The sequence below is a fragment of the Ambystoma mexicanum genome, chromosome 5q (genome assembly GCF_040938575.1).
Source record: "Ambystoma mexicanum isolate Mex_15411 chromosome 5q, UKY_AmexF1_1, whole genome shotgun sequence".
NCBI classification, from domain to species: domain Eukaryota; kingdom Metazoa; phylum Chordata; class Amphibia; order Caudata; family Ambystomatidae; genus Ambystoma; species Ambystoma mexicanum.
In genome coordinates, this window is record NC_090933.1 from 27,041,343 (window position 1) to 27,056,515 (window position 15,173).

The 15,173-nt window shown below is 41.4% G+C and overlaps 1 protein-coding gene across 3 annotated transcripts in view; it reads right to left on the minus strand.

Annotated features, from left to right (window-relative positions):
* Window positions 1-9,532: 9,532 nt before the first annotated feature.
* Window positions 9,533-15,173, minus strand: part of ANKH (ANKH inorganic pyrophosphate transport regulator) — a 759,848-nt gene continuing 754,207 nt past the window's right edge. For 2 of the 3 annotated variants that reach the window (XM_069620449.1, XM_069620448.1), the window contains one exon: window positions 9,533-11,744. In XM_069620449.1, the coding sequence (XP_069476550.1) occupies window positions 11,628-11,744 (117 nt within the window). In that variant the 3' untranslated portion in view covers window positions 9,533-11,627. The remainder of the gene's footprint in view (window positions 11,745-15,173) is intronic. The other variant, XM_069620450.1, reaches the window with a different exon arrangement.

The following is a 15,173-nucleotide window of genomic DNA, read 5'->3' on the forward strand; positions in this document are numbered from 1 at the left end:
AATGCAAATCTTCTATTTTAGATATTATAACTATAATAGAAGGATTAAACTCATCATGTGCAGCCGGCCCTGATGGCATTTGCAACTTAGTTATCAAACGAGATCCTCAACTATGGGGCGCAGCTTTACATTTATTATTTTCACACATTGATAAATACGGAGTGATACCTGCATCTTGGAAAACTAGTAATATACTGACTGTATATAAGAAAGGTGCGTGGGATAATCCGTCCAATTTCCGCACTCTAGCCATGTTTGACTCTACTTCAAAAATCTTTACAATAGTACTCCTACATGATTTGAATTCATGGATCTATGATAACAAGATTCTTCCAATAAATCAAATCAGCTTCAGAGATAAATCAAGTACCTCCCATAACTGGCTCATATTGACTTCCGCCATTGAAAATTCATGGCAGCGGCGTAATCTTGATGTATATTGCGCATTTATCGATTTCCCCTCCGCTTTCGATACTGTTTTCAGAAATAGATTGTGGCGTAAGCTGGATGTCTGGGGTATTCCTCCAGGTTTACTAAGAATGTTGATGATCCTACACGTGGATACCACTGTCCGGGTGTGCCTCAATGCAGTGGGCAGATTATCTAAATCTATGGCAACCCGATGTGGCGTAAAACAGGGATGTATGATAGCGGCCATACTCTTTAATGGATACTGTGCTTCCGGCCTTCTGGCCATCTACAATGCAAAGATTCTAGCAATGTTATCGTATGCAATGGCAATTTGGGGTCTGAAATTTATGAAACAATTGAGAGTTTTTGAAGCCAAACTACTGAGGAGATTGTTTCGCATTCCCCAATGTGTGAGCATTGAATATCTATATTTAGGATTTAATCTCAAGGGCATTTGGAGTGTGTATATTGCCCAATGTGTATTGCTATTTGAGAGACTATTAACAGTGAATACAGATACTATTATTGTGCCCTATCTGAAAGCATTCTTGAGCCTAGATGATAACTTACCTGTAGGCACTATTGGACTACTGAAGCGCACACATAAGGAATGGCTCCACGAGGGCACCAATACATTCACTACTGGTAACTTAAAACAATGGTTGAAGAATAAATTACGTAAGGAAGTCTTTGAAAAAAACATGATCAATGTTGGGGCTAGGGCATCCTCTAGAGATTACTGTAACGAAAGAATGACTAGAATATCTACTCCTGCATATATTCCTGCCTATCCTAGCCCATGTATTTTTCGTAACTATCTCTCAATCAAATTTAACGTTTCAGCAGCTTTATCATCAAAGTGCGGTTACAATCAATTTCTTTATTCCCATACATTTTGTCGATTATGTGGAAATTTGGTCAGTGAAACTGTATTCCATCTGATTATTGAATGCGAAAGTCTAGTTCAATTGCTGTCGAAGTTATTTGAAGGATATAACAATGCCACCATTATGAATGAAATTCCCTCATTACGGATGGCTTTTATGCAAGGAAATGATATCAATTTGATATATTTTATTGTTCGGTTTTATATGCATATTTTAAAAATGTTTACGTGTCTTGAATAGGCTTTGATGTTAATCTCAGTGGTTTTTATATGTGTGATTCCTCGTAATTGTGTTTTTTATATTGTATTCATGTGTTATACAAAGCCTTGTTGCTATATTTATATCTAAATAAAAATTAATAATAATAATACCAAAATAAAATGTGTGTTGTACAGGCAATCACATGGTTTCTGAAACGTCAATAGGAAAACTATCTTTTAAAACACAGATGCATGTTATTCTGTGTGATGGAAACCATTTGCATTACTGAATTCTCTTTAAAAGGAATGATTTTGTCCACTTACAAGTGAATTTTCTTTTTATTGGATCAGGAAGAAAAACTATAGTTGACCCCACTGGAAAACGATTTCTCGAACAAAGCAGTCACAACAGTTGGTGCACAGCCTGATTCACTTACATGTGCCTTTATTCAATTGAATAATGATATACATTTGTCTAATAATCTTTGTGAAAGTGTCACGTGGTTATATGGCTATCTGAAGTGTGGGGGTGTGTGGATCTTTGAGTGTGTGCTTCGTGACAAGTTGTTCAGGTTTCCCTTTATTTATCTTCCCATTTTATTTGATTGATTTTATATAGTTCAGAAAGACCTCCCAGGGCAACACTAAGCTTTTCAACTAAACATGGTTGAAGAAAAGAAGGTCCTGGTTTCTTTACAGTTAACTTGAGTCAACAAATGACAATAAAGGGTAATTTATGAAAATGTGTTTTTTGAAAATGTCTTTTGACCATAAACAACTCGGGGGCAGGCTGTACTGACTAGCATAGCCTCCCAAGGTCTTGTTTGCCATTAGTACCCACGAGTGGATATGATTGTTTTAAAAATGTTTCACTTTGATGAAAATGGGCTACAATGCACGAGATTCTTTGCAGCAAAGCAAAACATACACAACAAGACATGGCAGTCATGGAAAAATGGTAAATCCCAAATGAGGAATTGACATCTGGTATGGGTATAGCCCTGTTTTAAATTTTTTTTTTATTAAATAATGAAATTATGCAGGATTTTCCATCTCTGAAAGGAAACTCTGCTAATCAGATTCCCCCTTCACAAGCTCCAAGCCAAAAGCATAGCGTGACCTGTACCCTGCTGCATCAGTATCCTGATTCGCAGAACCTGTCCTATCACTGGCACAGAGCAGGTTCAGAGGTCACAGATGACCTCTTGACAGCTGCAGTGACATTGAAGGCTCTGCAAAGCAGAGTCTCCATTTTAAATATGCACCGCTGTTCCAAAAACTGCTTAACTCTGAAGATCCTGTCCTGATGACATGGTAAGCTGTACAAATAAGCCATCCCTGAGTAAGGGCATGGTGGGCAGCATATCGGAGTTATCCAAGCCACATTCAATTGATATTGCTTATGCATCAGCCCTTTGGGCCCATGTTCAGCTGTGGAATGGTTATGTGTGTTCCTCCCAGACAAGGCCACCCACTGGTAGGGCTGTAACCTTAAAGGATTGTTTCTTTTTGTTCCTTTGTAAGGGCAGGTAACACCCTATAAAAAAATAATTATTTATTAGGCGCATCCAGAGCGGCCCAGAGGCATTCGGGCGCCGAAGATAATCTGTGCCAAGTGGTCCAATTACAAAAACAAAGGTCAAGTCAGCCCCCCTTTATTTAAACAGATACGTAGTAAGTTTCTTCTTAAATGCATCTAATTCCAAGCAAATTCTCATGTCCCTAGGGACAGCCACTCCACAGGAAGCTGGCCTGGGACCAGAAATCAAGGGGCACACCCATTCACAGAGAGCCAGGCCTTACACCAGGTTACTGCATTTCTAAAGGCCTTTGTTCTCATAGAGATTGGAAGGGGGCGGGGTTAGAATAGTCAGGGGAACTCTGCTCAAGGGAAGGAGACTTCCACCATCTTGAATCTATCTGCCTCTATGTTTCTTTTCTGTACCCTCCGCTTCCTCTGGAGCAAAGCACTTTGGGTGTGACATCAGAAAGGCAAAGTGCACATATTCCAAAAACAGGAATTTGACCCCTAAAGAAGGCTAGCTTTTGTCCAACCACCTGGAGACGTTTACCTGTAAAAGAAGGGATCTCCCACCACTTTTTTGAAGAATCCTTGCACTTCTATCCTGAAGATTTCACTGGAACCAGCTGGGAGAGCAGTTCTTTCTAAAATCCTTCAGTTGTGGGTTGAAGGCAGGTGTTCAAAGGCAGAGGCGAGGTCTGTCCCCTAACCGTCCCCAGGAACCATTAGGGGTGAAGTCTGCTGCTGGACCATAAACGTGCCTCTCCGTCAGCCACCCTATTGACTAGGACTTTACCATATCACAGGTTCCCAGAAGGTGTGTGCAAGCCTCCCCTGTATTTGGGTGCCAGAGAAGAGGACTGACATTGGCCCTTGAGACCCTGGAGCAGGACTCGCAGCACCTAGAAGCCAGACCAGCCCCTGTTGTTGATGACTCGATCCGAGCCATGAGTTCGAGGCTGCCCTATGGTGTCCATTGTTCTGCGAATTGCCATGCACTGTCTGACCCATTCGCTGCTGCACCGCACCAGCTGAAGCGAGTCATTGCCTCGGCTTGTACCACGAAGTACAGCTGCCTTGCTCGAATCGCCTTTCCAAACACCAGCCTCGTCATTGCCGTTCATGGGAGTCAATTGACCCAACCCTAATGTTCCCCCGAACAGCGACCTCTGAGCCTCCATTTTGAACCAACTTGCCTGCGCATCTTGGTACCAGCTCAACAGCTGTTGATACTAGACTGCAGAACCAAACCTGGTAATTGCCCGATCTGCACAGTTCGAGTAGACGCTTTGAGACGTTCCATCCCGCCTTGATGGAAGCTCACTGCTGGACCATCATGACTGCCACATCCATTACCCGGCACTGCAGCAGACGCAGAGAAACCTTGTTCTACACTGTTGAACCACCAAGTATTTTGCCAAGGTATTATTGGTTACCGGCCCGTGCTTCATCTTTGCGCCCTAGAGATGGGATATGTTATTTTAATCCCTTTTGCAACCTCGAGAACATAGCCTTTGAACATTGTGGTCGTAATTCCCTCCCTGCCCCCCTCACCTGCCTCACTACCCAGAGTACTGCTTCTATTCCATCTTTGCATATTCTGTGTCCTTTCTATAGGAGTGGGATTTTACAGTGTATTCAAGTTATTTATTATTGTACATGGTGTGTTTGATTAAAGTATATATTTTTAAAGAGCCTTCATTGGATATTCCTTTATTTTGACTGTCCTACTTTACTTTTTGGGTTGCTACTCAACCACATTCACACACCACGAGTTCTAACGATTTATCGGATAACCACCCACAACACAAGGAGTTCCTTCCCTCCCAAAGCAAGGTGTCGCTCAACAAACTGCCGAAAACATTCTTATTTGGGTCGATTCCGACCTGTATAATGCCACCATGCTCCCTCCCCCGTGCCACCAATGAGCCAGGAACCAGGCCGGTGTATAGAAGAATATATAAACATGTATGGACGTAGGAAAAGACAAAGAATCAATTTCTGATAAACTATTCACAGTGGCCTCTTGCAGTTCTGTCAGCCACGTCACACAGAGGAAACGTGGACCTTTTAGCTGTCACTGCCTCTCCAAAGCTCACTGGCAAAGGAGGCATTGATGCTTCAATTCACAGACGTCTCAAAGAAACGTTATGCTCCATTTTTTAAACGATATACAAATAGCTATCAATAAGGCACTCAGTGGGTCCATATGACACTTCACCCAATAACTCCAATGTCAAATAATTAATAATCTTGCTGCTGATGTTTAACATTGCATCTGAGTTATTAGCAGCTTTTCGCCAGTCAGGACAAGGGTGTGAGCGGCACTGTCTATGGGGTCAGTGAATATAAGACAATGACGCATGGAGAGGATATGGTTCTGCTGACATGGATTTACTATGTTGGGGGCACTGTAGTAGGCATTACTTTTCTTGTTGTTATATTATATGGTCAGAGAAGGGGGTAAAATCCTTTTCAGGGATCCAAATTAGATAGTTCCACTTAATATCATTCTCATAGTGGAAAAAACATTTATGCACACGAGGAAGTGGTCTACTTTACACCTTAAGATATGTTCCAAAATGAATGCCATTAAAACGTGTCTCCTTCTTTAAATCCTTCACTTTCCAATCACCCCCCACCCTTACACTATGTTATGCCATTTTTATACTGTCCCAATCACCACTATAGTGATCCTTCAATGCCAATGCATTTCTTAAGGTGGCTATAAGTTTTGCCTCTCTCAGTGGTAATCATATAGAGAGCTATTTCTTCTAGAGAAACTCTATGTAAACACAATAGGAAAGCACTGCAAGAGACTGAACTGTTAATCCCCAGAAGTCATTTCTCTTGCATAGTTCCCTATCGGGGCTCTTTCCTCTCTGCCATGTCACATCCTGCCCAGGTCCTTTCCTCTTCTTTCGCTGCTCTTCAAGCAGATAAGTACCCTAATATTGTAAGAGCGTAACAAAATGGAACAAAATAGTGTTCAATGAGTTTATGAGTGTTGGAATATGTAACGTGAATTACTGTCGGGAGATCAGAGAACTCCTAGGTCCACACATCCTGCACTCCCCACCTGACCCGAGTCTGGGTCTGGGTGATAAAACTGGCTCAGGCACCAATGAAAAAGTGGCCCACAGTTGCAAATAGCAATTATTTCCTTTAGTGACACATTGTTTCAGTAGAACCCAAGGTGAAGTATTTTAGTCCAATGTGTTACAAATTCAACATTTTAAAGGCTTTATGCTCAGTAACGCTGTTCAAAACTACTAGCCACGTAGTGAAGTAACTAATCAAAGTGGCCCACTTTGGCCACATAACTGGCCCACACTAGCATGTAGGCCAATCCGAGCCTGTCCTTTTCTACCAAGTTGTCCGCCTGCCCCGTCCCCGTTAGCTCTCCGCTCGCTTGTATTGATCCCTTGCGATCTGCTTCCTTTGCTGTGCAGTCTCACCTATGACTTGTAAAGCTCTGTGTTGCCTTGCAAAGCTACAACAATAATACATGCCCTAAAAGGAATATGCTTATTCTCAGGACGAGGATTAAAAAATGGGAATTCTGTTTTCCTGTCCTCGAAAGATATCATAGTTAGCCTTCTTCAGCAAAAAGGCTCTTTTTGCTCACATCTGTTAGGCAGCAACTGTCTACTATGAACTGTACCAAGAAGATACTAAGTACTTGGTTGGGGGAAAACAATCAGTTAATATTGTTTCATAGGAAGGCATTTTTATGGAATAATCTGGCAGTCCAGTTTTAAAGCTAGCTACTTGTAGAAATAATGAAAATAGGGTGTGTACGATTAGGGGGTTAGACAAACTTGTTTGGTTCCTGAAGAGACTTGGACTTGGGTGGAGTGAAATTGCAAGGTAAAATAACTTAAGACACGCATTGTTAACCCAGGCTCAGATGTTGTTCAATGCTCTGCTAGAGGTGCCAGATTTGTGTAGATACATTAGAATGTCGCAGATACTGGAGGCCCATGATTTGGGGCTAATGAAGGACGGGCCAACTATGTTCTTGACTGGGAAAATCTGATATTACAGTGGATGGAGGAATTAACTCACAACATCCCCCTGGATACGTGGGAGTAACTGGAGTCTTGCATGAATCTTATTAAGGCCGAGATGAATTTAGGAATTACTCTACAGCGGGTGTTAGATTGTCTTTATTGTACTACTGTGATAATGTACGATCTGAGACTTTTGAATGCAGATGCATGCTGGGGATGCCAGAGGTCAATAGGTGATCTGAGTCTCATGATTTAGAGTTGAGAAAGATTTAGGGATTTCTGGAATGGCATTCTGGACAGGGTTGGCTTGCAGTCTGTTAATAAAGTGAGTAGAATGCCAGATCTGCTTGGGAAGACATGATGCTCCCTTGAGTGAGGGCATGGGGAAATGGATCTACCGCGGGTCAATCATGTCTAAAAAGCCAATAATAAAAGTCTGGAGGAGCTTGAAAAAACACCCTTGCATGGCTGGCTGTTGGAATAACAATGGCTGTCAACTTATGAAAAGTCAATGCACAAGAGCCCTGGTTCAGAAGAGGCCTCTTTGGGAGTGGGCCACTGCTTCAATGGACTCCAGGTGGATATCTCGCAAATACAGCACAGGTCTCCGAGCTGAAAGCAGCTTACACTTTGGACGTTTAAATATCCACGGCAGGGCTAACTCAGCCTTTCATTATTACACAGTCGGGTAATATTCACACCTATAACTACAGCTCTTAAAAGCAGGAGGTATTAGGCAACAATAAGATTGTTAGGACATTTCTGTTCATGAGGTTTAGCACCGATATGCTGTAAGTGTGGGATGGGGAATGATAGAGTGTCCAGTACAGATCACATATTCTTTTTAAGTACCGTTTTAGGGTTTTGCCTCAGAGAACATGACCCTCATTGTGAGTAGGGTGTTGGCAGTGAAACACAGAGTATTTCTGAATATAGCATTTTTACTATGCATCACTTTTGTGTGGATGTAATAACCTCACAAAAAACATATCACGACATGAGATAATACTATATTTCCCTAATTGGCCTCCAAAGGCTCAGAGGATTTCAAACTAGGGGTGTACCGAACTTCGGCTTTGAGTAAGTATTCGGCTGAATTCCGGCTGAAAAAAAGCTATTCGGATCCAGCCGAATAGTTTACTATTCGGCTCTTGCCGATAACTTTGACATTCTCATTTGAATACAATGCAACATGAACTCAGAAAGGCAAATATAGACTTCAGTTTGCAAACCTGAATAGAATTAGACCAGACAAATTGCTATCACACAGCTGAAAAATATCTTATATTGTAATCTGCTCTTTAGGAAATGTTTTGTTACAGATTCTTAGAGATAATAGGTGCTCATCTTTTATACTTAGCCTGCAACAATACAGGAAAATCTTTTCTTTTGGCAAATGTTTATATGCAATGTGCACTTATTTCAGTTGGAAAAGACAAACTGAAAGAAATGTGCATAGATACTTTCAGTTCTTGTCAAGTCACTTCCCATTGCATAACGTCATAGTCCCTCCTTTTCTTTTTTTAAGGACTGTGTCCCGAGTTTAACATTATCTGATATTTTATCAGTAATGATAAGTTGCATATGTTTGAGTATTGGCGAGAAGGAGTGGCTAGGATAAGTGAAAAGTGAGCAGCATTTGTTTGGGTGCGGTGAATAGTTGTGAGATGGAGTTCACGCATTTAAGATTTCCTCTGGACTTGTGTCCTGCATGAGCCGACATTAACCATTTTATACATTTCTATGTGAGCTGCAAAGAAGTTTCTAAACTAGACCGCATCGACTTTGCAACTGGATAGAGAATGCAATGCATCCGATTCACAAAGGCAGTCTTTTTGCATTTGTGAAGCCTCCTAATTTAATTGGCACTGAATATGCAACAATCATCTGTGCATTTGGTGCCTTCATTTTGGTTAAATCTGCTTTTTTTGGCTTATAAGATGCTACATTACTTACAATGAAGAGAAATAAAAGTATAGAATGCATTTAAAATGGTGCTTTATTTGTTTTGTTTTTTAATAAGTGTGTTTTTTGAAGTTTGGAACATGATTTACTAAATAAAGCAACTATTCGGCTTCATATTCGGCTTCGGCCTAATAGTTGACAAACTATTTGGTATTCGGCCGAATACTAAATATACTATTCGGTACAGCCCTACTTCAAACACCGGTAAATTTACTGTTACCCAGAGGAAATATCACCAAACTCGTAGTGAGGCCCTAAATGTTTAAAAGAGCACATTTTAAATAAAACAAAAGAATAAAAAACAACGGAAATTCTTCTGTAATAATTGCAGCAGTGTTCTTGGAACCTGTCAAAAAAAGACATTTTACACAGCAGCGCACACCCCTGACATGCTTACAGACTTATTTTCAGTTTGAATAAATCAGGCATGCTGAAAACGCACAGGTCAACCATTTATGGTGGCCTCGTGACATTGACTGCGCCCCTGAAATGACATTAAGACTATCAAGGTGAAAAAGAAAGTGCACTCCTCGATTTGTTTGACCACTGTTCCTTATATTTTGGTAATCAGTACAGAATATGCAATACATACAAATTTGAATCCATTTTCCTCAATAAAATACTTTTTCAAATTTTTAATAACATTAATTCCACTCATTTCAATCATGTCACCAAGCATTCACACATTTGCTCAATATTTTAGCCTAACACTTTATACTTAAATATTATACTCTTGTCCCTTCTACTCCTTTAAGTAGAATAATATGCTCTAAGCTCTCACAAATATTAAATATGTACACAATTCCCAAAAAAATACTGTTGCTTAAATACCTTGTCCTGTATCATAAGAATGAAAAGCATATTATAAAAACATTATTTCATCACTTTCATCTCGGTTCTTGCCAGAAACCATTGTCCCAATCATTATTATGCAACATTTGTAGACCGCAGTATTGCTGCAATGAAGCGGGTCCAGAATGGCAGACACCATGACACATGGAGACGAACACCAGGTATACATATGGGTGTGCATTGACATACTTGCGACATTTCAATGTATTTTTAGACCACACACATTCAGTTTGAAAGCTGGATGCAAAGGAATAACTGGAGGTGATCGCATTGAAACAAGTGAATGCTCTGCTTCCAGTTTTTCACACAAGGCCATGGACTGAATGTTCATCTGAATGGAATGCTGCAACATCACCCACCCAGGAGGGGGAACTGAAGTAATGTCAGGATTAGTGTTATGGCAAAGTGGAAAAGGTCATGATCTCCAGAATGGTTACACATGAGTAATCATGGTCGACAAGCATCACTGAAACGATTTGGTTTCCTAGGCCTAAAGAAGCTACAAGGATTGTTGAACTTGTAAGACATTAACATACTGTATGGCACATTTAACTTTTGCTATGAACACTAGCCAAGTGAGTAACATGAAAGGATCTGACTCCGTCGATGGCTAAAAACATAAATACATCAATTGTAAATAAGATGAATACATCTGGCAGATCAGCTTGAAACCTTTGAACACATGGGGATATATAGTACATTATTAATATTCAAACCTACCATTCTAGATAACAATACAAACATATCTCCATTTAAAAAATAGAGTTTCCTGTAAACTCTATATAATCGCGACCAACAATTGTGGTCCAAGTTCAAAATATCCCATTGCTTTAAAGTGTGGTATAAAATCACGCTACCATGGATTATATTAAGCATAATACTGTACATTTGCCTTCTGTATACACTTCCTCTCACTTACGCATAAAGGGTAATCTCCTCCGAACATGCTATTGTAATGCTAATGGAATGGCCGTTAGAAATGGGAATTAAGATACGGAAAATACTGTTAATTTCCCAAGTCAAGTACTCTGAGCTAAAAGCTGGCACAGGTATTCAAGAAAAAAGGAATTTACCCTGCATTACGGAGCAAGTCCTCAAGCCATTATTGCTGCAGACGTGTCCATGCAAGTTGGCAATAGACTTGTGCGTTCCTTTTATCGGCACGCTAGCATCCTGCCATTGACGTGGGTGGTGCTTCCTCACCATATCACCTGTGAGCTGATTGGCTCTCAGGACCCAAAATATTCTACAACAAGCCCCAATAAAGAATTACTCAACCTCCGAGCAGGTGGTCGCGCTGCACTTCATCAGGGCATATTGTCTTTCCCAAAAAACATAAAATCCTTTCATTTAAAGGAATGAGATGATGTTGGGCTTCTGGGTGCTGCAGTTGTAGTTGTCAACGTAGGAAACAAAAAAGAGGAAAAAAACAAGAAGGACGGCAGCGAGGAACCGTCCAGTGCTTTGGTTAACACGTGTCGATTGTCCAGTAAGGATGGACGCTGAGCGATGTTCCATCAGCTGTGATTCAGCCATGTCTTCTGTTTTTGCGTGGAGAAAGGTGTAAAGTAGGTTCTTGTTTACTATAAGCAAAGACCGTCAAGGTCTCTAACATGAAGCATACCCAGTATGCTGAAAAATTTGTCTGAGACCTTGCAAACTCAAGGGCTCTTGTACAAAACAAAATATGAACTCAGAGGAAATGCAACAGTAAGATAGAAGAAAGGATGTTTAAGTGTCACTTTGACTGCCACTGATGTGGAGGATCAGGCCCCATTCATTCCTCCTCTTCTCTCATCTCTACTATGTCCGTCAATTCCTCCCTTGGAGGCATGTCGGTCATCGCCGAGTCTTCTCCTTCTGCATCTTGCTCATTCTCGCTTCGTTTCTTTTTCTTTTGTGAAAAGATAAAAAGATGGGGTAAAAATGTGGCGAAAACAGTTTAAACAGAAATGCAAAGATGGTTGGAATCACGTATCTAATCTTAGATTTTGAAGTGTATCAGAAATATTGAATGATGAATTTAGGAACAGCACCCAGGCGATCGTAATTATAAGAACGTTGAATACCGCCAAAAGAGGTCTGTGTGCTATTCATGAAATCATCAACATATAAACGTTGTAGCCTCGAAGGACTATTGTAAACTAGAGAAAAGATAGCAAACCTCAGTATGTCCACATTTTACGAATAATGATTTCCGAAAAAATTGGCCCCCCAAAAAGTTATCACACAAGTGTTACATGAGGGTGTATCTTTGGTGGAACAGCATCTCTACTTAACACATTTAATTGATTTGTAAATATATTCCAAAAAGAAATGTGCTAGTAGTCAAGTTATGAATGACATTGCAGCGATCTAGCAGATGACCTCTATGGCTGTTCTTCGTGGAGCTCAACACTACTTGGTATCGGTTACCTTTGTGTATACAACGGCGCAGTACTGAATGATTACTAATGAGAACGTGCGATGACTATGTAGTAAAAGTGTTGGAAAGAACAATAAAAATAGCAACCATGCAGTAAGTACTGTAGTATGTAGACATCAACAAAGGTATGCAACATGAACAATACATTACCATCTAGCTATTATGCACCAAACGTGTTATAAGAATGTATTAATAAGAGTTTTTAATAAACAAGTGCTCTTGTAGGGATTTAAGATTATTATGACACTACTGCGGAACTTGTTAGATATTAACTGCATGTTCATGAATGTTTCACTAGAGCACTCTATTCCAAACTAGCACCCAGGAGGTTAATGTGTGGAGGTGTCCCAGCCAATTAGAGAGCTTAGGACTTTGGATTTACTTCACAGCATAACCCACTCTCTGAGACCCCATATGGGCATGCATGTGCCATCTGTCCTCCCATTTGGCTGGCTCCCTCATTTTCCATTCTCACAGCTCCCCACCTCTATACAACACTTACCTGCTGCCTGACCTGTCTGTGCCATGCTCGCTGCTCCCTAGTACCACTCCATGCCATCCTCCCTACTGTGCCACCGATCGCCATGAAAAGGGACACTGGGTAGTTACCTTCCTCCTTTTTCCATGGCTGCCACTTTCTGTTGTGTATTTCTCCTGATTGGGTGGCATTAACACCTGGCAATGGCGCTTCAGCCCTTTTAAGCTCTCACTCCACTAGGGCCTGTAACTTGAGCCATGTCACTCACATTACCAGGTGGTAATGCCCCCCATCTCGGGGGTTCTTGCTCAAGGCATACCAAAACATCTTGAAAACCATACCACCATTAGAACTGTAACAAACTAACTTTTTTGATTAAACGTTCCAATGTTAACTTGCCCTCCACAGTCCTGTGTGATTCCCTGAACTAACTTAAAAGACCTTTTTCTTCTGTATTTATTGCTTTACATTATTTGAAATTATGTGATTTTCCCCTTTGTTACAATTCTGTATTTTAACCCACATTGCCATTTTTGCTTCTTCGGTATTGCCATTTCATGGCACTGAAGCCAACATTTTCAAATGTTTCCAACCTTAAGACCCAACTATGTTGAGAACACTAGCTTTGTAGCAATAACCAAAGCACATTCTTCAGCACAACATTGTATACGATTTAGGTAGGAGAGCACGAATAGCCATCTTCATTAACATTATCCTGACCTGTTAAAGGCCATTAAGTACAGGAAGGTGATTCCCCAGATTTAAATTTCGAAAAGAGGATATGACCATTGACACCTTGAGGAGTTTTTCTCAACACAAATGGCTTACATTTGTTTTTTCATAATCACAATATATGCCTGTATCAAACATATATATCCACAAGTGGCTTCTGGGCAGCATTGAATCAAACAAGCCCTTTCATTTACAATCCATCCCATCTGTTGCTGATTTCCCAATATATTGCTGTGTCAGCAGTCCGTTTAGCCCAGTCTTTCCAGCAGCAATGTCTAATCCTTTTGGCTAATAGCCTATCCCTATCCAACACATGTTTAGTGTTTAAAAGCATTGTTACAAGAATTTAGCCAAATGTCAATATTCCCAACATCTTTCCTAAAGCTATCTCCATGGTCACAAAATACCTGATCTCTTCAAATAGCTCTGTGAAGAAAGGATTTAGATCCAGTCCAAGACCAGAAAAAGAGTGCCTGCATCACACTGATTGTTGCCCTGAGATCCAAGTTAACGTGCTCTTACTGGAGTACAATATGTTGGGCCTGGACAGAGCCCATGAAAGGAGGACAGACACACCGAGTGGAAGGTAACTCTTTCTTTATTCAAATACATACATGGACTGCCTTGATTCTGTCCCTTCCCCCTTTATAACGTCCCTGCTCCCGTGACGTGTTCCCACGTGGTACGGGCTTGACCTCTTAAAGGGGACGCGGTCCCTGTAGCGGTGTCGGACCGTGACATCACCCCCGGACAAAATGTCTTTGCTTCCGGCTCAACATTCCTCAACTAATCGCGCGGGCTTCTTTATGGCCCGCTGTGGTCGAGCGCTGGTACCTTCATGAGGATCTTCTTCTGGTCTCTCCGTTCTCTTGGTCCGTGGCCGGGGGAAGAACTGAGGAGGCGTCCACAACGTGTCTCGCGCATCCACCGACATCATCTCAGGATCTGTGTGTTGAGGTTCTTCAAGGCTGGTCGTTGGTGCCAGCTTGAACTTTGAGCAGTTCCTTGTCGTCTCTCTTTCTTCGTTTCCAGCGGTCACCATTGTTCCTTTCACAGCAGTGACTTGGAGCGTTTGAGGAGAGAATCGGGAGTCACTCTTTCTCGTCATTGGCTGTTGGACTAAGACTTCGTCTCCTACTTGGAAGTCCTTCTGCTGAGCTCTCCGCCTTTCATTGGTTTGGGTGCAAGCTCGTTCTTTTCTCTGTGTGTCTCTCTCTATGAGTTGTAAGTCGGGGTCCGGTCTGTTCATCGGGTGCTGAATGATCCTTGTGCGAACTTGGTATTTTACCATCAGTTCCGCTGGCGTCTTGTTTGTCGCTTCATGCGGCGTGTTCCTGTAGTCTCGGAGCATTCTGCACAGAGCTTGGTGGAGATCCACGTTTTCCAGCTTTGCTCTTTGTACTGTCTTTTTAATCGATGACATGAACCGCTCTGCCATTCCATTTGCTTGAGGCCAGAGGGGCGTTATTTTCTGGTGCTTAAACCCCAAATGTTTCGCCAACTTCGAGAAGTCATGGCTACAGAAGGGGGGTCCATTATCCGATTTGATCATGTCCGGTATACCCCACTCGCTCACTACTTCATCAAAGATTGCCGCTACGTGTGCAAATGCTGTGGATGGTGATCTTTTGACGATGGGGAATCGTGAGTGTTCATCGATGAATAGAAGTAAATATTCTCCTGTTTCG